General features: G+C 40.9%; 1 protein-coding gene across 1 annotated transcript in view; it reads right to left on the bottom strand.

The window, feature by feature from the left end:
* als2b (alsin Rho guanine nucleotide exchange factor ALS2 b) overlaps positions 1-27441 on the bottom strand; it is a 47104-nt gene that overhangs the window by 18942 nt on the left and 721 nt on the right. The window contains exons 3-16 of the mRNA XM_037696447.1: positions 25647-25795; positions 23245-24161; positions 21723-22017; positions 15086-15260; positions 14517-14613; positions 13545-13622; positions 13243-13461; positions 11086-11257; positions 10805-10994; positions 10659-10724; positions 10420-10582; positions 7601-7732; positions 7402-7530; positions 7253-7276 (exon numbers count right to left, since the gene is read on the bottom strand). Of these exons, the coding sequence (XP_037552375.1) occupies positions 7253-7276; positions 7402-7530; positions 7601-7732; positions 10420-10582; positions 10659-10724; positions 10805-10994; positions 11086-11257; positions 13243-13461; positions 13545-13622; positions 14517-14613; positions 15086-15260; positions 21723-22017; positions 23245-24161; positions 25647-25795 (2806 nt within the window). The remainder of the gene's footprint in view (positions 1-7252; positions 7277-7401; positions 7531-7600; positions 7733-10419; positions 10583-10658; positions 10725-10804; positions 10995-11085; positions 11258-13242; positions 13462-13544; positions 13623-14516; positions 14614-15085; positions 15261-21722; positions 22018-23244; positions 24162-25646; positions 25796-27441) is intronic.

Raw genomic sequence — 27441 nt, 5'->3', positions numbered from 1 at the left:
TATATACACATACTAAAATATAGCATTCCTACTTCACGTCTTTTCACTTATTCCGGGTGGGGGGTAGTCTGGAATGTAACCCCCACGATAAACAAGGGACTACAGTACTTGCTTTTGTTAATGAGTTTTACATTTTAGAACAGTGGTTCTCAAAGCTCGATTTGGGAACCCATGTATGATGATGAATCGGTCTCAAAAGTACTTAGCGTACAATAAGATCCACAAGCATACCGCAGGCTTTAGAAAAACTGTTTACGCATTTGTAATGTACAAATACCATCCATCCATTATCTTTTACCCGCTTTTTCCTTTCCGGGTCATGGGGTCACTGGTGCCCATGCCTAGCCATCACACTTTGCAAGAGGCGGGGTACCAGAAAAATATACTTATTGGTATTTTTAACAGAGGAAAATACTGGAATATACTGTATATTTAAGTGCATCTGAGTATGTGTTTTAATATAGAATCAGAGGTTATAGGGTTAGGGGTTATGAGTTATTGTGCCCAGTTAGAAACAAGTCTTTTCCCAATATCTCAGTAAATCTGGAATAGCTCATATGTCCCAGCTTTTCACCAGCCTCGAATGCAGCGTTACCTTTGTGAATCTGGGGCGGCAAGAAAATCTCAATAGTCACATTCTCAGACAAGCTGATCCAGTTGACTGATTCGTCCACAGTTGGTGATTTGTGCACGTGTATTTGACAATTTGCATGCACAGAGTATTCCTACTTGTGCAAACTGAAACATGTACATTTGAAGAACTGTTTATTCGTGAATCTTGTTGTACGCACTTGTAAAAGTTGAGGTACACTTGTGGATCTTATTGTACGCATACAAATCTCGTAGTACGCTTGTGTGACTACTTCTGAGACCGATTTATCTTCATACCCAATGCGGGTCGTGCAACTTTTGAGGACAGAACTGGAATTACTACCAAAAAAATGGTTCCGTTAACTACATTTATGAATGAATACAATTATATAGAGGCTGCTAAGGTTTTGTTTCATGGCTTATAATTTATCGTTCATGGTGGCAGGTGATCATGTATTAGTTTGTGTGCGTTAGCAAAATATCTTGTGAACCACTGAACAGATTTGAATGAAATAGCTGGATGTTCGTCTTCAACTGATTAACTTCTGGAGTTGACCCAATTTAAGATGGCCGCCACTAGGCCTGTCGTGATAAACAATAAATCAATTAATCGCATGATGAATGAAAACTATCGAACTTACTTTCATTTACCGGCTTTATCGTTTCTTCGTGTCTCTCTTTCTACTGAAGACAAGGCTCAACTCCCATTCTCTTTTCTCTTTAAAATCCGTTTTAACTGTCCAAAATCACATTTTTGGATCATTAAAACCAGCTAAGCTACGAGCTAAGCTAACAGTCCGACCTCGGGAATAAACCTCCGTCTTGTCCAAGCTCCAAAATTCATGGTTGAAACCAGTGCCTTCGTGTAAAATGTTGTTTTTCTCTGAAAAAAGAAGCTGAGAACTTGTTTACTGATTTTTTTTATTAAAAACTTTGTGTGAAAAATGCTATGCTAAAGAGCTCAAACCACGAGCATCCGCCATGTCACCATGTCAGCCCATGTCACGTCAAGGGCCCTCCCTCCCATTTTTCTTAAAGAGACACTGCTCAACTATCCATCCTTTGGTTCAAACAGTCTTATACTGCCATCAGGTGGTCAAAAAAGGTACTACAGTCAAGCAAATCAACATTTCTTCTAAAATTTGACAATTAATTATTGTTAAATTTCAAACAATATTATCGTTTATCGCAATAATTTCCAAGACAATTAATCGCCCAGCAAAATTTGTTATCGTGGCAGACCTAGCTGCAACAGCTGATGGACCTCAGAAAACACAAAGGTGGCTGCTTATAGATATCCAGACAGATTTGGTGTGGTAGTCGCAGAGAGTCATCCTCAACACATACCGAGCACAAAAATGTAAGGCAATGCGCATCACTTAAAGGACGGCAAATTTAAACTATATTATCGATTTCTCATTTTTAAAACGTCATTGAACCTTTTCTTATTTTGTTCAACATGAGCATTTGAACACAGACAACAAGATTTTAAACAAAAGAAAACAAAAAAAGACTAATTCACACTCCAAACACAAAGACTTGGTTACATTTTAAACCTTTCAATACAAGATTCACACGACACGTCAGTCATGCAGAACACGTTTCACATGCATGCGTTTATTTCCAACAACATGACCTGAGGTCTGCAGCTTTCTCTCCTCTGACATTACTGCTGCAGGAGTTAAAAAAAGAAAAAGAAAACCTGCCTTGTATGGAGAGCCATTTCATTCAAATTTAAATAAATACATAAAAAGTATTATTTAAAAATTATTAATTAATAAATGCTCCCATGAAATAAAACATTTAAATAGAAATGTTCAGCTTTCCCCCCCCCAAGAATTATTTCTATTTATTTCAAGATTTATTTATTAATGGAGTTTCATTTTGTGACACTTTTATTTTGTGAAGCTACTTTATATATTTCAGGGGCTTTTATTCTTTAACCCCGTTTTTCATTTTAAGTTCTTTTTATTTCATCTTATATTCAAACAAGGGGGCGGGGTTTTCTCTGTGGGGCGGGTCTGGTCAGGATTAGCAGATTGCATCTGCTTTGCTGAAACTGATGTACTCCAATCTTTTTTTTGACCAGTCACAGCAAAGTATTCCCCTCGCTGAGCTCTGTTTGATCCAACTACCTTCAAATCATGAATTAACTGTGTTCAGGAAGTCAGGAGGACAAGCGGGCAATATGGAGGACATCGGAGAACTCCGAGATGAAACGCAAAGGTTTGCTGATGGAACTGAGCAAAATGAATTAACACCCGATACCATTTTGGCCGGTATTGAAAATTTTCTCGAAACGCTCGGGCAAATAAGTGCTCTTCAAGATTTAGACATCGATTACGAATTTCTGAACTGCTTCTGAGAAATCGAGTACCGTGTACTCGTTAAAGACGTCAAAACTGGGAGCAGGACACCCACCTCTGGATGTTACTGTTGATATGCTCACTACCTTTACTGTGGCTGCTCTGTCAACCTGAGAAATCACAGATCGGTTTGGTGCGTCATCCAGCACAGAGAAAACCCCGCCCCCTTATTTGAATATAAGATGATGAAAAAAAAAAAATTATACACTTAAAATGGAAAAATGGAGTTAAAAAAAAGCCCCTGAAATATGTAAAGTAGCTTTACAAAATAAGTGTCACGAAATGAAACTTCGTTATTAAATAAATAAATAAATAAATCTAGATATAGCAACAATGTTCATGCTCAATCATCCAGGTACCAAATCCAATAATTCTCAGTCAGGTCATCTGGACAGTTTGTTTTTTATAGAGACGTTTCGCCCTCTATCCGGAGGGCTTCTTCAGTCAGAGGAGTTCCAGTAAACTATTTCTCCACCAAGCAGTAAACTCCTTAAGTGGACCAACCAGTTTGCTGGAGCTAAGATGGTTTCTAAAAAAAGAAACTGTCCAGATGACCCGACTGAGAATTATTGGATTTGGTACCTGGATGATTGAGCATGAACTTTGTTGCCTTGAACCACTTTGGCTGTGGCTGCCTGCCTGGGAGGAGTCTACGAGGGACAGGACAGCCCCTAGAAACCATCTTAGCTCTGGCAAACAGGTTGGTCCACTTAAGGAGTTTACAGCTTGGTGGGGGAAACAGTTTACTGGAACTCCTCTAACTGATGAAGTCCTCTGGATAGAGGCAGAAACGTCTCTATAAAAACGAAACTGTCCAGATGACCCGACAGAATTATTGGAAATCTTGATATAAATAAAAATAAACGGAGGAAAAAAACTAAACATTTCTACTTAAATGTTTTATTTCATGGGGACATTTATTTATTTAATGGGATATTTATTAACATTTCTTAACACTTTATTTATTTAATTTTGAATGAAATGGCTCTCCATAGACTTCTACCCGAGAGTTTTTTAATTTTTTTTTTTTTTTTTAATTTTTTTTATAAAGGCAATGACTGGAGGGAGTTTTGGTCCGAGAACAATCAGAACATCAGGGGGACTGAAATGTGCAGGACGCCAACAGGATAGATTACAGACAGGAAGTGACGAGACCAACAGGAAGGAGACTGCTTTAAAGAAATTAATCAGAACTGTTGGGATTTTTATGAACAATCCAAGGTTTTCAACAGGACATAAAAACTTTACGAATACTGGTCGGCTGTAAGGTGGATCAAGTGTTTGTGGCCAGTTTATCTTACCATGCAGTCTCCAGGCAGAGGTCAAAGGTCAGAAGTCAGGGCTGAGTATCACTGGAAACATTATGGCAGCAATGGACCATGAAGTTATTCAGCAAGTTTAAAGACCACAACCCTCAGCTTTTTAATGTTCATTTTAGCTAAAGCTCAGTATGTTGCTCGTTTATAATCTTTTATTAAAATATAACCCTTACATTTTGTATTTGCTTGCCGAGTTGCGGTGAAGGAAAGCATCTACAAATTTTGATGCACATGTTTTTAGAAACAGTTGATTCTTAAAGTGCAGGGGAAAAAGAAGCAAACACCTGAAAAGTTTTTAGTAAGAGAAGCGATAAACTTTGATCAAACACTGAACGTGTCAGCGTCCGTTTTAAGGTGGCCTTTAATGATTTCTAATAATTACTATTAACTCAGGAGATTAATTTCTTCTTATACAACTGTCATAAAATATATGTTTAATTTGCCTTTCAAAGGCTGGGAAATTAGCAAATGAACTTAAAGTGTTATTTAGGTTGAACAACGTTTGGTGAGTTCAAAGACAGTTTCAGTCAGAATGTTTAACAACGTTATGAAAATTTGCCCGTCTGGGATGATGATGATGATGATGATGATGACGATGATGATGATGTGTGTTTGAGGGAGGACCATAGTCAAAAACAACAAGGACATTTTGTTTGATACAGTAGTCCCTCAATACCGGTACTTCACCGTTTGTTTTTCGCGGACTCGCTCTGTCGCGGTTTTTCAAAGTAAGATTGTACATGACACATAACTGGCTGATTGATGGATGAGCTGCACGATCGGCATGGAAATTTTATTTAAAATACATTATTTTAAATTATTTAGCACTTAACGCACCTTTGTGCAGCCCATACTGCAGGATATCCTTCCTCCTGCAGCTGATCAATCAGCTGATCTCCGTGTGGAGAAGTGGGCGTGGCCAAGAGCATTCTTCACCACTTGCTCTTGCCGAGGTCAGAGGCTTTTGTCCTCCCCTCCCTCTCCGCTTTGCTTTGCTGCTCTGTCTGTGTCTGTGAAACTGCTCTGAGCCTCTCTTGCATATCTTCCAAACCATAATTATGGACTTGTTTTGATCATTTGGTCCCTCAACACAATTTACAACATTTCTTCGAAGAAAAGACAGGCTTTAGGCGAGCCGATTTGCCCTGTTGGCACGCATGCAGCTGGATATCTCATCGACTTGAAGATGTGTCCAAGTGTGCAGCCATTTGTGGATTTTAAGGATGCATATTTAATTGGATTTACGATAACTGATTCCTGCTTTTTGGATTTGGCTGGTTGCTGGCTTTATCAATCGATCAAGGAAGTTGTTGGTAGCAAATTGGGACCCGATCACGCCGCTTGCCTTTATGATGGCTTGGTTCGTGCCTCGAGTACCCAGACTCAAATGCTTTTGGTAGAATGGATCAGATCTCGGGGATTTTACTCAGTCACATTCCATCGGTGTGGCCATGTAATTTGGACATTTCGGAACCGTTTGGACCAACACAACACTAAGTTCTGCCTGTCCCCAAAACAACTGTGTGTTTATCTGAATTTGGCTCCCCTGGCTGGCCTTGAAGGCCATCTTATATGAATTCACCTGAAGAACATGTGATCTGATGCTCCCCCCACCCCCCACCAGGAATTTCCAACTGATAACCAGAGGAAACCAGATGAATAAACATTGTGTCATCATTTCAGGACTCTTGGATTCCCCGACATCCCTCAAGAATGTTTATGGATCACACTGGAGGAAGCTGGCTGATTATTCCATCCTTATCAGAACTCTGACAGTGACCTCGAGAGCGTCCATGAACATTGCTCACCGCTCTCGTCGTCTCCCCCCTCTGTAGAATGTTTACATCACTGTGCGCTTGTTTGTGCGAGGTGTTTTTTAATAATTAGAGTTTTTCTTCTCAGGCAAGAAGAAAAAGTCTGATAGGAATTTTTTCGCCTCCAATTCCTACATGTGTCCAGTTTTACTACTTTTTGTCTGTCTAAACAGATCTCACTTGTAAAAGAGTCTTCTAGGCTCAATGTGACTTGTCTAAATAAAGGTTGAACTGGCAGGTAGCACAGACTGTCCAGATGACCAGACAGAATTTTGTTGGATTTTTCCCCTGGATTATTGAACATGAACTTTAATGTTTTGAACCACTTTGGCTATGGCTGCCTCAGAAGAGTCGACGGGGGAGAGGGCGGACTTCAGAAACCATCTTATCACCAGCAAACTGTTTGGTCCACTATGTGAGTGTGCTGCTTGTGGGGCTGAGTTGGTTGTGGCTAATCGGACTGATTAAGTCCTTTGGATGAAAGACGAAACGTCTCAACAAAAAAAGAAACTGTCCAAATAACCTGACTGGACTTTGTTGGATTTTCTACCTGGATTATTGAGCATGAACTTTGATGTAAGTTTTTATTGTTTTCAAACGTAGTTTGTTGAAATTTGGCGATTAATCACCTGGCAACAAGCTAGTTTTGTTTACCGGAGTTTAAAAATGCAACTTTTATTGGTCTGGAGTAATATCAGGAATTCCAGCGGTACATTTAAAAAGAGGAATCCTCAAACTTCACAATTACGCCAAACATTATACAAAGGAATTTCCTGGCTCAACAGCAGCCGCCAGAGAAAAATGGTTTGTTTCAAAGGAATCTACACAAGAATTAACAGTTTCTGAAGACATACATGTTAGAAACCTCTGATTAGAAGGTAGATTAGGAAGATTATATGCTACTTTAGCTACTGGGATTGCTAGATGGTGCTTTTATGGACTCATTTTTAGGCAAATTTTCATACTTACACTTTTTGCATGCACCCTATGTTCAATTGAACTCATTTTGCCAGCACAGGTCACAAATGATTTGCAAGTGTGTTCTGATGTTTTGCAGAACCAAATCCAATGACACAAAGCCCCAAAAAGCACAACAGGACAGAAGACGGAAGAGGAGGGGGATTCGGGTTTCTGTGCAGAAATCTTAATGCTGTATACTTACTGGGTTTTTATGCGGCGCCACGCCCTGACAGCACAAAGGCAAGCACATACAAACTCTTAAAATGCACCAGGTTAGAGAGGGAAATTAAAAAAAAAAAAAAAGTGAAAGAGGCGAAGACGTGAAGCGAGCAACGTGCACGTGGAGCTTACCTGCGCGTGCACCAGGGAGTCATTGAAGAGGATGAACCAGTTGACGGAGAACCTGCCGGCGTTCTGCAGGGTCAGAGACTTGTTGCTGCTCTCGTAGATGAGTCGGCGGTGGGGCTTCCTCAGAGAGTCCTGACGACAAACGGAGACATTCAGCGACGCGAGATGCCACGAAAACCAAAAATGCACTCAGCAGGTTTACCGTCATTTTGCCCGGAAAGCTCTTCCAGAAGTGAAAGGTGTAATTAGCCTCTTTCCTTTTTCTCTTCAGCTGGACAGTAAAAGCTTCAAACTTGGAGCAGCTGTCCTGCAGCTTCTGATACTCACTGGAACACTGACGACACAAACCAACAATGTGACACTGTGTAGCCATCATGACGCCTCTAAAATTCAGCCATTGTTACCGGTATTGTGGTCAAATATGGTGCGGTAGTAGCTGAAGTACTTCTCCAAAACACACTCTGAACTAGGGTTGCACGATATTATCGCATGTATCGGTATCGGCTGATATTAGCGATAAAGTTAAATATCGGCCATTCCATTAAAATAACTCACCAATATGCACAAATTTGCACAGTTTGAGTGTTGTCATTGTGTTAGAGAGTAAATGTCATGAATAAATTTGACATTAAACATAATCCAAATTGAAGTGTTACATCATTTTCAGCCCCTTTTTTACATCTGCATTTGGTAACAGGCCAAACTGACAGACCATGCAGAATAATGTAGTGTTTTAATTCCACAGCAGAGAAAACTATGTAGTCTCTGTAAGTAAGTCTAGGGGAAAATATCGGTACTGGTATCGTTTATTGGCCAAATAAGTTTCAACATATTGGCATATCAGATATCAGCCAAAAATCAAATATAGTGCACCTCTACTCTGAACATTAACAGATTAACATCATTCTATAGAGTACGAAATCAGACGTCGGGTTATTTTTCAAGATTTGACAGAAACAAAGTCCAAAACTTCTGAAAGTAAGATCAAAGTTCATGCTCAATAATCCAGATAAAAAAAATCCAACAAAGTTCAGTCAGGTCATCTGGACGGTTTCTTTTTTTGTTGAGATGTTTCGTCCTTCATTTAAAGGACTTCATCAGTCCGAGGAGCCACAAGAAACTGAGTTCCGAAAGCAGCACACTTACATAGTGGACCAACTAGTTTGCGCGTGATAAGATGGTTTCTGGGGCCCGCCCTCTCCCCCGTCAACTCCTCTAAGGCAACCATAGCCAAACGGCTATGGCTAACAACTGAGCTTGTTGTGGCTCCTCGGACTGATGAAGTCCTTTGGATGAAGGACAAAACGACTCAACAAAAAATAAACCGTCCAGATGACCTGATTGAACTTTGTTGGATTTTTACCTGGATTATTGAGCATGAACTTTGATGTTTTGAACCACTTTAGCTATGGCTGCCTCAGAGGAATCGACAGAGAAGAGGGTGGGCCCCAGAAACCATCTTATCACCATCAAACCGGTTGGTCCACAATGTGAGTGTGCTGCTTGTGGCACTGATTTTGTTGTGGCTCCTTGGACTGATGAAGTCCTTTGGATGAAGGACGACACGTCTTAAAAAAAATAAAAAATAAAAGAAGATACCGTTTAGATGACCTCACTGAACGTTGCTGGATTCTCAAAGTAAGCCGAGCTAGCATAAAAGGGTAATATGAAAACTGTTAGCATAATTAAACAAACTCAAGCTGAGCTGTTTGTCTTCCAAATTATCAATTACTTCATACAACAATAACAGGAAACTGTCAAAAAACAATAACGTTCCTACAGAATTTTTCAAAGCACACAAGTGCTGCTACTGCCTAAAGCTACAACAAAAATAAACTTTCTTCTTAAAGGCCTAAAAGGGATTTGAGACTTAATGTTGTATTAATCTACGACAGAGCCAGACTCTTTCTTATTCTCTAAAATCTAGACAAAGTTGATATTTTTACGCTGTGTTATCTGCAGTTTCATGAAAAGTGCCGTCAGGGAGCAAGAGAAACACGTGTGCAGTTACCATGGTGATTCTAATAAACCTCTAGCATCTTTGTGAAGAGAAACCGTCCATCATTAAACAGGGGCAAACGCCTACATGTTCAACTGTCCATCTCTTACAATGCTGTTATTGCTAATATCACTCAGCCCTCTGTGAATAGTAAGCGGTCATCAGGGTGCTAACGATCCATTGGCAGGCTGATGGTCCTCCTTGATCATGTGAACAGCTGGTTTTGGATGTCACTAGCAAACTGGTGTTGTTGACAATTTGAATAAATCAGTTTCATTTCCTAGCAATACCCTTTAGTTGCAGCCGTTTTGGTGAAACCTTGAAAATAAAAAGTCATGAGATACGAGATATACATCTCTAACATAATGTAGAGTAAATAAATAAATAAAAACTTTGATTTCACGATCACCAGAAGTTCCTGTCGATCACTGTTAAAAAATTATTTCAATGCGACTTAAAGTTTTCGCACAGCGGCTGTTTGTATGAAGCTCATTCTCTAGTTTCCATTTTTGCGCTACAGAAAAGGCGGGAATAACCATGGCAACAAGGTTGTTCTTGGTTTCATTAGTTCATCGCAGCTGTCCCCCGTAAATTCTGTCGAATTTGAACAGTTTGAACGGTTACGCTGCGGAGAACCGATTATAAATTCCGCAAAGTCCAACCAAACTTTAAAAGCAAACAGGAAGAGGTTCAAATCTGGAGTTTCAAAGTAAAGCTTATAGATACTCAAAAGTAGTACTGTACTTTCTGCCGTATAAGTCGCATCAGTCCAAATATGTCTAATAAAGTGGAAAAAATAATAAATATGTCACTTCGCCGTATAAGTCGCAGGTATGATAATTTATGCTAAAAGGTGCAACTTGTACGGCGAAAACTACGGAAGTCAAATTATTTTAATGTTAAACTCCAAATCGTACGAGAAGCTGTATGAGGTGTGTGTATTCTGGGGGTGAAACAGGTAAATGGTCACATTTACCTTTAATCTAGAGTCTAAAAACATAATCTGTGTTTATTCTGCGTACCACTTCAAAGCAGGTGCCCAGTTTGAGCAGCAGCCGTCCGTACTCGTGAAGGTGGAGGGATGGGAGGTAGAAGAGCGCCACGAAGAGGTCCGACACGACTGGGTTCTCCTCGCTGCACTCCGACAGCCTCTGCAGCAGCTCGGGACTTTTCCCAAACATGTCTCTTTAAAAAAGCACCGAGTTTTCAAACACCAAGCAGTTTCACATCAGGACCAGTCTCTGTGTTTTCATGCACTCACAGGGTTGGCTTTGTTAAAGCATGGAAGCCTCCCATGACATGAAAGTTGCCCACAGCACTGCAGTAACTTGAAGAAAACACAAATATTTGAAGTATTATTACACATCTCTACAAAGTCAAAGTGATGGATAATTGTTGAGCACATACTCGTTGTAGGAGTCGAGGAAGATGCTAGTGTGGTCAAGGATCAGCAGGCTCTTCACATCGCGGCAGCGGCGGATATTAGCGGTGAGGCTGACAGCGTGCTGCCCGGTCAGGTGACACAAGAGGCTAAACCGACCAGCCAGCATTTGCAGGAGCTCAAAGGTCACCTGGCCTAGTGCTGAGCTTAGGGACTCTAACAGCAACAGTGAAACTCCAAAGTGAAAAACAGTCGGAGAAAAAGAGGAACGAACAAAAAAGTACTGTTAAAGAAATTGCATTCTCACCCAGCTCCAGCAGGGGGCGGAGGACCTGCGACCTGATGCTGCACAGCTTGCAGTAGAACTTTCTCTCGGCGGACGCCAGCTCGTGGAGGCCGGCGATGAAGCCCATCACATTACGGTCTGAGAGCGCCACGCAACTCAGACCGCCGGCAAACACGCTGTTCACAAAACCGAGCTGCGAGACAACAACAAAAATCTGAAACCCTGGAACTCTGGAGACAAACCCCACAGAAATCATGTTAAACATACAACTGGAACCTGTGACTATTATCCTACAGGTTCCGGTCATAAAATTAGAATATCATGAAAAAGTTGATTTATTTCAGTAATTCCATTCAAAGAGTGAAACTTGTATATTATATTCATTAAATACAAACAGACTGATATATTTCAAATGTTGATTTCTTTTAATGTCAATGATTATAACTGACACCTAATGAAAACCCCAAATTCAGTATCTCAGAAAATTAGAATATTACTTCAGACCAATAAAATTAAAAGTATGAACATGAAAGTATGAGCATGTACAACACTCAGTACTTAGTTGGGGCTCCTTTTGCCTGGATTACTACAGCAATGTGATGTGGCATGGAGTGGATCAGTCTGTGGCACTGCTCAGGTGTCATGAGAGCCCAGGTTGCTCTGATCGTGGCCTTCAGCTCTTCTGAATTGTTGGGTCTGGTGTATCACATCTTCCTCTTCACAATACCTCATAGATTTTCTATGGGGTTAAGGTCAGGTGAGTTTGTTGGCCAATGAAGAACAAGGATACCATGGTCCTTAAACCAGTGCCAAGTCCTGTTGGAAAATGAAATCTGCATCTCCATAAAGTTGGTCAGCAGCAGGAAGCATGAAATGCTCTAAAACTTCCTGGTAGATGGCTGCGTTGATCTTGGACCTCAGAAAACAGTGGACCAACACCAGCAGATGACATGGCACACCAAACCATAACTGACTGTGGAAACTTGACACTTGACCTCAAGCAACATGGATTCTGTACCTCTCCTCTCTTCCTCCAGACTCTGGGACCTTCATTTCCAAAGGAAATGCAAATTTTACTTTCATCAGAGAACATAACTTTGGACCACTCAGCAGCAGTCCAGTCCTTTTTGTCTTTAGCCCAGGGCAGACGCTTCTGACGCTGTCTCTTGTTCAAGAGTGGCTTGACACAAGGAATGCAACAGCTGAAACGTGTCTTGCTTACGTCCGTGCGTGGTGGTTCTTGAAGCACTGACTCCAGCTGCAGTCCACACTTTGTGAATCTCCCCCAAATTTTGGAATGGGTTTTGTTTCACAATCCTCTCCAGGGTGTATCCCTATTGCTTGCACAGTTTTTTTCCTACCACATCTTTTCCTTTTTTTCACCTCTCTATTAATGTGCTTGGACACAGAGCTCTGTGAACAACCAGCGTCTTTAGCAATGACCTTTTTTGTCTTGCCCTCCTTGTGCAAGGTGTTAATGGTCAGGTCTCTCTTGTAAATGAGTCCTCGAGGCTCAATGGGATTTACCTGTCTAAAAAAAAAGTTGAATGAATGAAAAATTGCAGTTTTTTGGACAACTGTCAAGTCAGCAGTCTTCCCCATGATTGTGTAGCCTAAAGGACTAGACTGAGACCATTTAAAGGCCTTTGCAGGTGTTTTGAGTTAATTAGCTGATTAGAGTGTGGCACCAGGTGTCTTCAATATTGAACCTTTTCACAATATTCAAATATTCTGAGATACTGAACTTGGGGTTTTCATTAGTTGTCAGTTATAATCATCAATATTAAAATAAATCAACATTTGAAATATATCAGTCTGTGTGTAATGAATGAATATAATATACAAGTTTCACTTTTTGAATGGAATTACTGAAATAAATCAACTTGTTCATGATATTCTAATTTCATGAACAACACCTGTATATACAAGTAAAGTGCTATGTGTTGTCATCATTGTATGTTCCAATACAATGGCGAAATTGGTTCTCTGCGTTTCACCCATCGCATCTGGGATACACCCAGGCGGAGCAGTGGGCAGCTATGCAAGTGCCCAGGGAGCAATGAAGGATTAGGTGTCTTGCTCGGAGACAACATGACATATGGGAATGGTTGGGGATCAAATTTGGGACTTGTATATATCCAATTTATATATATATATATCCAGTTTGTTCATCCTCACGTTCATGCAGAAAGGCAGCAGGACAGGTTGCTGGGTGTAGGCCCCCGCTTGATTCTCCTCCTCTTCCTCTCCTCCTTCCTCCTGACCCGCCTTCTCCTCCTCGTCCTTCACCTGCTGCCCGCTGTAGTAAATGATGGGCTGGATGCAGTCTCCGTCCGCCAGCAGGAGGGTGTGCCTCTCTCCGGCGCTCACGTCCCAAACCCGGATTCCCTCTGACAGCTGGACACGGGAGACGCTCAGGTTTAAAAAATAAATAAAGGTAATCTTCAGAACCTAATGTAGAGGAAGAGCTGGTTTCAAACCTTTGCAAGGCGGGGGATGGTGCTGGGGGCCTCCATGTGTCCGAGCTGACCGGCGCTGTTGCTGCCCCATGAGAACACCTGGGTGATGGAAACACAAGGACAAAAAAACCTTTAGCTGTTTTTAAACTTGATTCTGCTGCGTTTGTTAAGCTCAAACTATTTAAATCTTCTTTTATTGATATTTTCAGAACAAAAAACACTTAAAAAAACCCAACTAGCACTCTTTCAAGGAATGCACATTACCCACCACATTTCATGCCAGAGTTTTAAACTGAAATTATGCACCGAGAAGTGGAGACTTGTACGAACCTTGTAAATAAAATTATAAATCTCATGATGCAAGATGTTTGTGTTAGCGCTCAGACTAAATCCTACAACTTCTGTATATTCAAAATAAAACAACATTTAAATACTAAGTTAGTTAAGACAAATGTTAGATTTTTTTTATTTGTAATTAAATGCTAGATTTTAATATATCTAGGCCTTCATTTATTTGTCTCTTTTGAAATGGTGCTATTTTAACTACTGCGGCTCCAGCAGCAGTCGTAATAATGCGACAGCCGGCATTAGTTTCTGGCAGATCCGACCTGCCAAAAGAAAAGGAAAACCAAGATTTACTGTGGCTAAAAAAAAAAAACAGAAGAAAAAGAAGAAGGAGAAAGAATAGGAAAAAAAATAAAACAAGAACAAGGACACGAACAAGAACAAAAAGAACAAAAAAGAACAAGAACAAGAGAAAGAACAATAACTAGAGCAACAAGAACAAGAAGAAAATAAACAAGAAGAAGAACAGAACAAAAAGAACAAGTCTGAAACCTTCAGATCCCGTCTCTGATCATAAACAGCGTTTTTTCTGTTCGCCGGCATTAGTAGATATTTGTCCATTCAACCTTTATTTAGACAAGTTAATCCCATTGAGCCTCGGGGACTCATTTACAAGAGAGACCTGAAAATGAGAAGAGATAAACCAACCTGAGACTGAGCCGTTAGAGCGACAGAATGATGAGCCCCGGCCACCACCCGCACCACCTCCTTGTTGTTCAGGCTTTTGATGCACTGTGGCTGCAGCCTGTAAACAAACAAACACGAACAAATCAGAGGTCAATGACAGCCCTCATCAACAGGAAACAGAATTAAACTGTCAGGAATTAAATGGACTCAACATATTGATCTGATCTGGACTCGGTGTTTTGCTACTTTTAACAAGCACTTTGCTACTTGTGTCATTTTGCTTTCGTTTAACTACTTTTAGCTTTTAAACAGCATTTTCATACTATTTGCCATCATTTTGCTACTTTTAGCCTTTAGATAGCATTTTGCTAGTTTTAGCTGTTAGCTACTTTTAGCCTTATTCCAGCATTTTGTTTCTTTTAGCTCTCAGTTTCAGCTTCTTCAGTCACCGTCAGCAGTCATTCAGCACTCAGCCTTCGCAGTGGATTTTCCCCATCCAAAACGTTGTCTCAGGTTCTAGATGTTTGACCACGGGACGTCCCAAAAGTCCCCTGTAATGTGAAATATGTTTCCAAGTCTTGTGCTCCTACCTGACCGAATTGTCTCCGTGCCCCAGCTGGCCGTCCTCGCCTTGTCCCCAGCTCCACACCTCTGTCTGCAGGGTGGGCAGAACTTCCGGCGCGTCGGGGACGCCTCCTTCCATCGGGGTGAAGGCTGAGGCACGGATCCTGGGACGGCCCACTTTTCTTAGCAGCCGCGGCGACACTGAAGAACAGAACTCACTTAACCGCAAAATAATCCAACTACCACACCATGTATGAGCTCAATATCTGTAAAAATAGAGTTATAACCTTTTTGTGTTTTCATGGCTGTGTTGAATCAGGTTAATTACAAAAGTTAAAGGGTTTTTTACTGACACACACACACACGATCGCCTGCCTTTTATGGCAGCAGGTGCATATTAAGCAAAGTGAAAATGAAAGGTGTGATGTTTAGCGCATATTTATTGCTATTTTTGGGTGTAACTGGGACCCTGAGTACACAATTTCATTCCACCTCATGTACCACATGTGATACGAATGACAAAGTCACCATGAACCTTAAGCAGCTAGAACAAACTAAGACGAGCTTCATAAATCTTAGGTGACATCCAGTTCAAATTAGTCTCTATTGTACTCAGCGTCCGATTTCTAACAGACAATTCCAGATCAAACCACCTCCGCGTATTTGATGAATTTTATTCCTGCGTAAAGACTTGTTCCCACCTTTTTAATCCAACAGGAATCCCTCATTCTGCTCTAATAAATCCAGCTGTTGCTTTCAGGTGGCGGAGTAAAATTCAAACAAACCTGCACCCTTTTCTCCGTCACAGTGAGGATTTCACTGAATGCCAGGCTGCATTCTGCACAGCTTTTAATCCAACAAGAACGAGCTTTCAGACAAGAAAAGCTCCTTTAAACTGAGCCAATTTACCGTATTTTTTGGCCTATAAGTCGCAGTTATTTGCATAATTTGCATGCCCTGCGACTTATAGGCTGAAGCAACGTATTTATAGATTTTTTCCCATATTTATAAACCAAATTTTGGCTGAGATATGACCGTTTTCATTCATTCAGACAGAAAACATTAAACACTACCATTTTCAGCCACTAGATGGCAGTGGAGTAGTATAGCATGCCTTGTGTCATGTAATAGGTAAAAGCAGCTTATTAATGACATCATCGGCTTGCCACCTTCGTCCAGCTTGCTTGGAGCAACCAGCTTCATTTCGTTGCAACGCTCCACCGAAATGCAGCTAATTTGACCAGTAAAATGCATTTATTAAGGAAAAGTTCCACTGAGACACACCTTTACTATAATGTCGAGCAAATGAATAATTGTTTTTAAGTGTTAATCTTGTTAAATTCTTGTTAAAGTCCTCCGTGCACACTCCAGCGGCCACCATTTGGCAGCCAATCGATTTTTGGCACAACACTGGCCCAAATTTCCGGGTTGTCAGTGGTGACGCATAATAGATGCGACTTATGCAGCAAAACAACATATTTATGGATTTTTCCACTTTATTAGACATATTTGGACTGACGCAACTTATAGGGTGGAGCGACAATTATGGCAGAAAATACGATAGTAAGCAGAATACATGTTAAGACTGAAAAACGATAACGTAGTTTGTGGAGAAAAAGTTAACGTTTCATTTAAAAGAAGCCAATAACCATGATGCATTAAGTACTAAAGTAAGATTGTGTCAATGAAAAAGGTGGAAAACAAATAATTCTGCTTGTCATAACGCTGAGTCAGAATTCACGATTGTTTCCCAGAGTTTGCGTATGTAGCTGCATTTCAAATAACTGTTCATGTATCAAAACATTCAGCTCAAACATGAACACAGACTTATTTGTAACTTGCATACTTTTTGAAACATTTCACTTTATGAAAAGGTTTCTTCAAATAAAACGCTTTGAGATATTTTACACTGATTCAAAACCACAGTTTGTTCAGCTTTTAGCTCTCGTCTTACTAATGAATCAGAATCAGGCTTTATTCTCATTGCACAGAAGCACAACAAAATTTCATTTCAGTTTAGCCCATCCAAAGAAATGCAAACAACCAAATAACATCATGGGTAGACGGAGTGCCTGAGGCTGCAGCCTCATGAGAGGCGCTGCCTTTTTTCCCCGTTGGATAAGGAAAAGGGAACACGAGGAAAGGGGAGTTAAAAAAAATCCTATCTCAAACCGTGTCCCTAATAGGACACAGTGTGAAAATTGCACATAAAACCCTCAGCACCAAAAAAGCAACATACAGATGACATCAGACATATGCATGTGGAGTGGGTGAGGGTGAAGTGGGAGGGGCTTCCAGCACAGGCTGCCCAAGAGAGCGTCGCAGCCACCTGGCGCCTCGCATCCAACCTAGGTTACCGCACTGAGGAGTCAAAAGGAGGGAAGCCAGCGAAGGCGGTGTGTTGAGGAGAGTATATTTGTAGATGTGCCATTGAGTGTATGCACGTGTGCGTTTGCAAGAAAGTCCGTGAACACCGTTGCCATAGTCCGTGAAAGTGATGGTGCAATGTTAATCAGACGACCTTGGTAGAGCTCTGACACAGGTTCACAAATGTCCTTGGGGAAGAGAACGAGTAGTGGGAGCAGAGCTTCTTGTTCACATAACATCCAGGAGAATTTGAGATAGCCTTCCAAGGCCGACACGGGGGAGCCAGATTCAGAAAACAGTTGTTTTGGGTCAGGCCGACTCAGTTTAATTTCCATCTGCCTTTTACAGTCTCACTGGTACATCTCAATGGTGACTCCAAACAGCCAAATTTGTGGTCAGTTCCGTAGAGCTGAGCTTGTAACTTCTCCAAGGTCAATTCCTTCCTGCCAGTGAGATTCAGAAGCTGCAAGTAGCATGTGGTTCTCGGCAAGAATCACGTCCAGAATATGGCTCAGCTCACACAGCATTTGAGTCTGAGTGCTCACCGCACAGCACATTCCCTCACACAGGTCACGCAGCTTCACAATGGCCAGAACAACTGCTGATGTTTTTCGAATTTGTCAATCTGCCAGGTAACCACCAACTCCAAAAAGTAGAAATCCTGTTACCATAAATCCAATTATGACCGCATCTTCAACATCCTCGACCGACAATATGGACACACGGTCTTCCACTGTCCCAGGAATCCTTTGTGCGAGTGTCCCGTCGGGGCAGGAGGTCTCTCCTTCGCCCTGTCTTCTCATCGAGAAAATATGATCAATTGCATTGAGAGACCAGCTGACCAGATCCATAATTTACAATTCGGAAGATATGCAAAGAGAGACTCCGAAAGGTTCGCAGGACAAAGAGCATAAGCGGGGGAAGGAGCAGGGAGAAAAAGCATCTGTTATTGTTAAAGTTATTGTTTTACCTTGTTTTATATGGCACCTTGATTTGATTGTTATTATAACACTTTATTTTAATTAGGCCTGTCACGATAAATTTTGCTGGGTGATTAATTGTCTCAGAAACTATTGCGATAAACAATAATATTGTTTGAAATTTATCAATAATTAATTGTCAAATTTTAGAAAAAAATTATTATTTGTTTGGAGTGTAGTACCTTTTCTGACCACCTGATGGCAGTATAAGACTGTTTGAACCAAAGGATGGATAGTTGAGCAGCGAAGAAAAATGGGAGGGAGGGCCCTTGACAAGACATGGTGACATGGTGGACACTCGGTGATTTGAGCTCTTTAGCATAGTATTTGTCACACAAAGCTTTTAATTAAAAAAAAAAAATCAGTAAACAAGTTCTCAGCTTCTTTTGTGCAGAGAAAAACAACTTTCTTACATGAAGGCACTGGTTTCAACCGTGAATTTTGGAGCTCGACAAGACGGAGGTTTATTCCCCGAGGTCAGCTTGTTAGCTTAGCTCGTAGCTTAGCTTCTCAGCTTAGCTGCTTTTAACGATCCAAAAATGTGATTTTGGATCGTTAAAATGGATTTTAAAGAGAAAGGGAGGGGTCAGTGAAGAGCACTGGAGTTGAGTCTTTTATCATCCAGTGTCTTCAGTAGAGAGAGACACAAATAAACGATAAAGTTGGTAAATGAAAATGAGGTCGATAATTTTCATTCACGATGCGATTAATTGATGTATTGTTTATTGCGACAGGCCTAATTTTATTTGCTTTTTATTGTTGTCTGTCTAAAACAGGTCTCCCTTGAACATGAGTCCTCGTGATTCAGTGAGACCAACCTGTAAAAATAAAGGTTAAATTAAATTAGCTTATTTTAGCTTTTGGATATTGTTTTGCTCACGTTAGCTTTTAAATACTCAAATACTTTGATTTTGTACTAAATTTAGATGTTAGAAAAGTAACAAGTGCATAAAAATAAAAGCGTTCTGGAGTAAAGTGAAAGTAAAAGCAGCGGTAGCTCGTCTTTGTTAGAAAGAAATTATGTTTCTCTGATTATTGTGAGAGACTGGTTACTTGATGGACACCAACCAATTACTAAAAACTTGAGGATTTTAGCTTTTAGCTACTCTTGGTGATTTTAACTTCTGCTGAGCTCAATATTCAGAGAAAAGCTACAGCTAATTTAGTTGCCACGTCCATCAAATCCTGAGTTAATCAAATATCTTGAAAAAAAAAAAAACATAAGGGTTCTGGTCAAACATTATGAGGAAACACTACTGAGAAAAATCCTACATCATTTATTGATCGGGATGCTTTCGTAAACAGTTATGAACTTTAGCCTCTCTGATAAAGGTTTATTTTTGACTTTGGCGTTTCTGTGAAAATTTGCACTTGATCATGATTCTTTGAAGTATTTCAATTGATTTTTGTATGTTAATTGGATCAATCTTAGAAGTATTTCTAGAGAGCTGGAGCTCTGTGACAAAGATTTCTGAACAGATTTCAAATGTCTGTGTTCACTTGTTCTCCGACATCCATCGGGGGTACTGCACCTACAGTACGGATCGTGCAGTGACAACACCAACTGAAAACCTTTCATCTCAGTGGATGTTAAGGTTTTTTTTAACAAAACAAATCAAATTGGTTTCCCGCCATGTGGTTGCTGCGTTTGTCGGCGATGCACAGTGGAGCTCAGCGGGGGAAGTGTTTCCCTGGAGATCAGTGGGGTTTCTCTTCAAGTATAAAATGGCCTTGAGGAAAAGAACATCTCTCTGCTACATCAGAGAGCAGAATTTCTAACTTATTGCCTAGCAAGAATCCAGCTTTATGTAAGGAGTATTCAAGTACTAGAAAAATAAGAGAGATGTTTGAATATCTATCGACAATCGGGCAGGACTAACTAAAAATTAACCAATTTCAGTTGGCTCCTGAGAAGTCTGCGCTCTTAAATCGTCTTCTTTCAGCTTTTTCTTTACCAGGGGTCGCCACGAGTCATTCTTCTCCATCTCATTCTGTCCTCTGCATTTTATGTCCTCACTCCAACTACCTCCATGTCCAGATGAGGTGCACATAGCTGGTACGCATGTGCAACAAAAATTAGGAATGCATAGCATCACCTGTGTTACCACTAGGCCTGTCACGATAAATTTTGCTGGGCGATTAATTGTCTCAGAAATTATTGCGATAAATGATAATATTGTTTGAAATTTGACAATAATTAGTAATTACTGTCAAGTTTAAGGAGGAATGTTGGTTAATTTGTTTTGAGTGTAGTACCTTTTTTGACTAGCCGTAAGAAGGCGACTAGAAACTTTGAGGAGGACTGCCACGTGGCGGCCATTTTAAAATTTTGATCCGACAGTTCTGTGTGTTCGAGTTCACTCTCAAATTTCAGCTCAATATGCCAACGAATCACCAAGTTATAGCATTTTTTTTTTTTTTAGCTCAGGTGGCCATCTTGGATATTTGATTTGCAATCAGAGTCTATTAGAGATTGTTCTCAGCTACCAAAACACCAAATTTCAGCTAAATAGCTCTAAAATCCCCTGAGCTATATCCATTTGAAATTAGCTTTGGCGGCCATATTGAATTTTTAGAATTTAATTCAGAATGCGTTGTGCATTGCAGTCAAGTACCACCACAACACATTTAAGCTTAGTATCTTTTAAAGTAGTTGAGTTATATTTTTTCCTCTTTATGCTAAGACGGCCATCTTGGATTTTTAATTTGCATTAGGAATGAATAACAACTCGCTCTCAGCTACAACCACACCAAATTTCAGCTCAATATCACAAATGATTCCCGAGTTATAGCTCATTTCAAATTTACAGAGGTAGCTATGGCAGCCATCTTGAATTAAAATAGCTTCAAAAATTAATCGTTATTTTATTCAAAGACATCTCCACTGTAGGTCATGTGACCTCATTGTGGCAGTTAGAGGCTGTGAAAAGTTCTGTCAGTGTTTTTCAATGAGGAAAAAAATGGCGCCTTTGTTTGCCAATTCCGTCGCCATGGTAATTCGAAACGCCAGTAAAAGTAATAGCACACATCATGGTGCCAAGCCGGTTGTTTAGATATAACATTTGTAGGGGTACACAATGCAGTTCGAGCCGCATTTAAGTTGAAATAAGAGCAACATCCTTTTCAGGTAGATAATAGGTGGCTGCCTTTCAAGGAAGTCCACAATAATGTTAAGAAACCCTGGTGAGGTGGATTATAATAGGGTGCTACTTTTCAAGGCAGTCCCCAATAAAGTTAAGAAACCCTAGTGAGGTGGATAATAATAGGGTGCTAACTTTCAAGAAAGTCCCCACTAAGAGGTGAACAGCATATCTACCCTGAGAGAGGAGTCCAGGCAGCGACAGGCGACGCCGCAGACTCTCCGTCTCCTCCTCGCAGATGTCCCCTGTGCTGGAGCTCTTCTTGGCCTGCACAGAGTCCTCCTGACGGACTCGCTCCGCGGCGTTGTCACTCACGCCGCCGAGCGCCTCCGAGCGAGACGGCAGGTAGAAGTTCATCATCTTCCTCAGGGACAAGGCTTCGTAGGTGGAGGCGACGCGCTCGCTCACCGCAGAGGCGCAGGAGGCCACCAGGCTGTTGAGGGTGGAGGAACCCTGAGCTCCTGAAGGCGGCTGGAGGAGAAACAAAGATCTAAAACATCAATAGTTCCTGGAGAAACTTTGACGGGGACTGCCACGCTGCCGCCAATATAAAATTTAGATTTGACTATACTATGTGTTTGGGTTCTCTGTCAGCTACCACTATAACAAATTTCAGCTGAAAAAGTCTAAAGATGTCTGAGTTACCGTATCCCTTTTAGCTAAGGCAGCCATCTTGGATTTCTTTATTTGGATCCAGTATGTGATGGGGAATGTCCTCCACGATTACCACACCAAATTTCAGCTGTATATGTAAGAAAATAGCTTAGTTAAAGCTGTTTAAAAGTAGCTTTGGCAGCCATCTTGGATTTTTTTTTTTTTGGATTCAGTATGTGATGGGAAACACTATCAACACACAAAAATTCAGCTCAATAGCTCTAAAATTAGCTGATTTATAGTATTTTTCATTTTTAGCTCAGGCGGCCATATTGGATTTCAGATTTGCATCAAGAATATGAAAGCTCGCCCTCAGCTACGACGACCAGAGCAAACTTCAGCTCAATATCTCACAGAATGATGGAGTTATAGAAGTTAGAAACTGTTGAGGCGTTTTGCATGAGAAAAATGTCGTCTTTGTTTGCAAATTACGTCGCCGTGGTAACTCGACACACCAACAAAAGTAAAAGCACACATTACGGTGCTGATATGACAATTGTGGGGGTACAAATTGCGGTTGGGGCCACATTAATATAAAGTTAAGAAACCCTTGTCAGGTGGATAATAATAGGGGCTGCCTCTTACTAGGCAGTCCCCAATTAATTCAGAAATTATTGAAAATTTCCTGATCTTGGAGTACAAGTTGTGAATGATGGTTAATATCCCACCAAATCCTACCATAATATTTGTAAAATTGACTGAATTACGGTTGTTTCGCGTTTGTAAGGACAGTTAGCTGTGGCGGCTGTCTTGATTTGGATTAAAAATTAAATTGGGGCTGTTCAACTAAACTGCTCAGGGGGGGCACAGTTACTGAAAGCCAAGAGCTCGGGGGCCAGACATCCTGCAGTTATTCTCACTAAGAAAGTTTGTTTTACGGTTTAAAATCAAGTTTTATTTGAAATGAACCCATCGGTGGGCCCAACTGAGCTCATCCGTGAGCCCTGATTTGGCCCGCGGACCGCCAGTTGAATAACCCCGAATTAAACAGGTGTAAATGAAGATCAAACGATTATTTCCTGAAGCGGTTCTGAAGGAGCTCACCATCTTTGACGCGGTCTGCGTGCAGTCCGACAGCTTCCTCAGGTACTCCTTCACCGCCTGCTCGTCAGGATAAGGGGAACTTTTAACCCCGGGGGCAGCAGAACCCGATCTAGACTGAACCGACCCATTGGAGTCCGGGGTCGGCTGCTCTCCGTTGGTTAAAACAGTCCCCGCCCCCTCTGAGGTCTGAGCGCTGGAGGGCTCAGAGGTGGGGTCGGTGCGTGATTTGGGAGAAGGGGCTGCTGGGATTGGAGAAGAGGTGACGTAGGAGGGGAGAACTGGCTCAGATGGAGAGCTTTTGAGGATCTGGGTGGGAGGTGGCGCCTGGAGCCCGTCCTCCCCCCGCGGCGAGCAGAAGTGGCTGTCAGAGATGATCACGTGGTCCTCCTTGTCCGTCATGGTGAACAGCAGCTGGTTGCACTGGTTGCATTTGTCCACAGGGGGGCGCTGGACCTCCTTAGAGCCCAGACAGCGGACCAGTGCCAGGTTGTGGTCCGCCCCGCAGGCCACCTGTAGCACGCACCGCCCCGCCAGCCCCTCCACCCTCTGAGGTTTCCAAGGCGGGACCGTGGCTCCGCCCCACGCCCACACCTCCCTCTGCACCGACAGCGCCAGGCTGTGCTTCTCCCCGCAGGCCAGCTCCACAACCGGCACCGTCTGAGCGCCGCTGGAGTCCAGCAGGGCCAGCGGCGTCGGGTTGGGGACCAAGCTGAGGCCCGACAGGCCGCACTGCCCCGCGCCGTTGTCCCCCCACATGTGGACGCCGCCGTCCTCTGTCACGGCGCCGCTGTGGAAGCTCCCTGCTGCCACGGTGACCACTCGCTGCCCACCGAGCGCGCTCTCCAGCGTCGGCTCCACCGCCTCTGATGCTGGTCGCTGTTTCCATGGCAACTCACCAAAACTGTACACCTGTCCTCCTGCAGGGGGAGGAGTCAGAAACAGGAGTGGTGTAGTTAGTGCAGCAACCTGAGCCCACACAGCTGCAAACAGATGTTCATCCTCTCCACACAAACATGTTTAGCTACTTTCAGCTACATTGTGATCCTTTTAGGTTCTTTCTGCTAATTACAACATTTCTGTGCTTTTTCTGACTTATTTCTGATAATTTCAGCTCATTATGCTCCTTTCAGCTTATTTATGCTAGTTTCAGCTGCTATGTCAACTAGCATTTAGCTGTTTTATTCTAATTCATTTTCAACTACCGTAATTTCCGGACTATAAGCCGCTACTTTTTTCACACACTTTGAACACCGTGGCTCATACAATGCTGCGGCTAAATTATGGATTTTTTTTAATGGGCTAACGAGCTTCATGCCACCAAAACATTTAGCTTCGTTACACCCAGACGCTCACATAGCTGCCCAATACACGTCTCTCTTGGGGGGTAGCGATCAATGACTTCCTGGTAAACTACTGTATTTTTTTGCCAGCTGCATTACAGACACTGTTCAGAAAAAAAACGTACTGTATTTGTGTGTGTTACGTATTTAATTAAAAGTTTAAAACTGTGTAAATTTTTTCATTTAGCCTTTATTTATACAGGTTAGTCTCATTGAGCCACGAGAACTCATTTTCAAGAGAGACCTGTAAATATCTCCAGTTACAACGTGAACACCCGCGGCTAATAGACAAGTGCGGCCTATTTATGTAAAATTTTAATTTTCTTTTTAAATATAGTGGGTGTGGCCTTCAGGTGCGCTCAACAGTCCAGAAATTACAATACATTCACGTTGTTTTTGCGCTCGTTTAAACTTTTTTCAGCCTAATTCAGCAAAAAATGTGCTCTCTCCACTTTCTTCAGCTAATTTAAGCTTCTTAGCTGTTTTGTAAGTTTCTACTTTTTTCAGATAATTTCCTTTTTGTGTGTTCATTTCTGCTTCTTTAAGCCCAACTGGGCACAACTGTGCTCTCTCCACTTTCTTTAGGTATTTTAAGCTTATTCCTGCCTTTTTAGCTTCTTTTATGCCTTTTTTTTTCTAATTTCAACCTTTTTAGTCAATTTACTAATTTTTGTGCTCATTTCTGCTTTTTAAAACCAAATTCAGCAAATACCGTATTATCCGTCATACAAGTCAGTTTTTTGCATAAATTTGTCAGTCCTGCGACTTATACACCAAAACAACTTATATACAACTTTTTTTCATACTCATGACACAATTTTTGACTGAAACTTTAAATGTTTATTAATACTGACATGAACCAGAGTAAACATTACCATTTGCAGCCACTAGAGGTGCAAGAGGGCCCTCGCATAATAATCGCAACTTATGTTTTTTCCTCTTCGTGATGCTTTTGTTGACTGATGCGACGTATACGCCAGAAAATACGGTACATCTTCTTTCTGCTTTTTTTCTTTTTTCTTTCTGCCATTTGCAGAAAAACAAACAAAAACAAAGTCTCACCCTCCACCAGCAGCACACCATGCTGCGCTCCCAGAGCCACCTGGAGCACCGGCCGCCGGAGGAGCAGCCTCTCTGGGGTGACGCTGTACGAGTAACCTTTCCAGGTGTGGAGGAGGCCCCGCCCCCCAGCATCGTCGTCTTCTTCAGAACTGAGAGACACAGAGAGTTCGAAAACGTAATCTGGGAGAGTTAGAAACTTGTACGGATGTTTGGCTCCTTTAAAACTAAAAGAAGCTAAAGAAACTGGATTTCCTGTGAAAGTTCACCGTGAATGCTGACGGCTGAGATTTGCTGCCAAAAGCTAAAAAGAACAAAATACGCTCCACCCCTCCCCAATTATTTTAAATAAATAATCAAAATAAGCAAATGACAGGAAAACGGGCGCAGAACACGTTAGAAAAAGCAGCAGAATGCTGGCAAGATCGTCATCAAAAAGCAAAAATGCTTTCCAAAAGCTAAAATTAGCAAAGTGATAGATTAAAAAAATAAATAAAGAAAGAAAAACCAAAAAGAAGCAAAATACTAGCAAAAAGCCATAATGAGGAAAATCTTACCCAAGAGTAGAACAATATTCACTACAACATTAAACTTCTAAAAGAAAGAAGCATAATGCAAGCAAAACATAGCAAGACCTTAGCTAAACACACAAAACAGCTAAAAAAAAAAAAACCCAGCAATGCTAAAAGATCAAAATATTAGCTAAGAATAACAACAAAAATGCAAGTATGAAGTAGCAAAAATGCTAACAAACCTCACAAAACAAGACAAAAGCAAAAAAAGAGAAAATGCTAGCCAAATGCTAAAACAACTAAATACTACCTAAAAGCTAAAAAGAGCTAAATGCTAGACAAATGTTAAAACAACAAAATACGACCTAAAAGCTAAAGAGCTAAATGCTAGCCAAATGTTAAACAAAAAAGTACTACCTAAAAGCTAAAGAGCTAAAAGCTAGCCAAATATTAAAACAACAAAATAATAACTAAAAGCTAAAAGAACTAAATGCTAGCCAAATGTTCAAACAACAAAATACTACCTAAAAGCTAAAAAGAGCTAAATGCTAGCCAAATATTAAAACAACAAAATACTACCTAAAAGCGAAAAAGAGCTAAATGCTAGCCAAATGTTAAAACAACAATACTACACAAAAGCTAAAGAGCTAAATGCTAGCCAAATGTTAAACAAAAAAGTACTACCTAAAAGCTAAAGAGCTTAAAGCTAGCCAAATATTAAAACAACAAAATAATAACTAAAAGCTAAAAGAGCTAAATGCTAGCCAAATGGTCAAACAACAAAATACTACCTAAAAGCTAAAAAGAGCTAAATGCTAGCCAAATATTAAAACAACAAAACACTACCTAAAAGCTAAAAAGAGCTAAATATTAGCCAACTGTTAAAACTAAAAAGTACATAAAAGCTAAAGAGCTAAAATGTTCAAACAAAAAAGTACCTAAAAGATAAAAATAGCTAAATGCTAGCCAAATGTTAAAACAACAAAGTACTACCTAAAAGCGAAAAAGAGCTAAATGCTAGCCAAATGTCATAAACAACAAAACATTACCTAAAAGTTAACAGCAAAATTCTAACATAATGTTAAAACAATAAAATACCACCTAAAAGCTAAAAATAGCTAATTACTAGCCAAAAAAAACCCTACCTAAATACTACTAAAAAGCTAAAGAGCAAAATTCTAACCAAATGTTCAATACAACAAAACAAAATACTACCTAAAAGCTAAGAGCTAAATGCCAGCTAGTCAAATGTCATAAACAACAAAATACTACCTAAAAGCTAAGAG

This window comes from Nematolebias whitei, chromosome 23 (genome assembly GCF_014905685.2).
Source record: "Nematolebias whitei isolate Nwh7 chromosome 23, NemWhi1, whole genome shotgun sequence".
In the NCBI taxonomy this organism is placed as follows: domain Eukaryota; kingdom Metazoa; phylum Chordata; class Actinopteri; order Cyprinodontiformes; family Rivulidae; genus Nematolebias; species Nematolebias whitei.
This window is presented reverse-complemented; position numbering and strand designations above follow the sequence as displayed.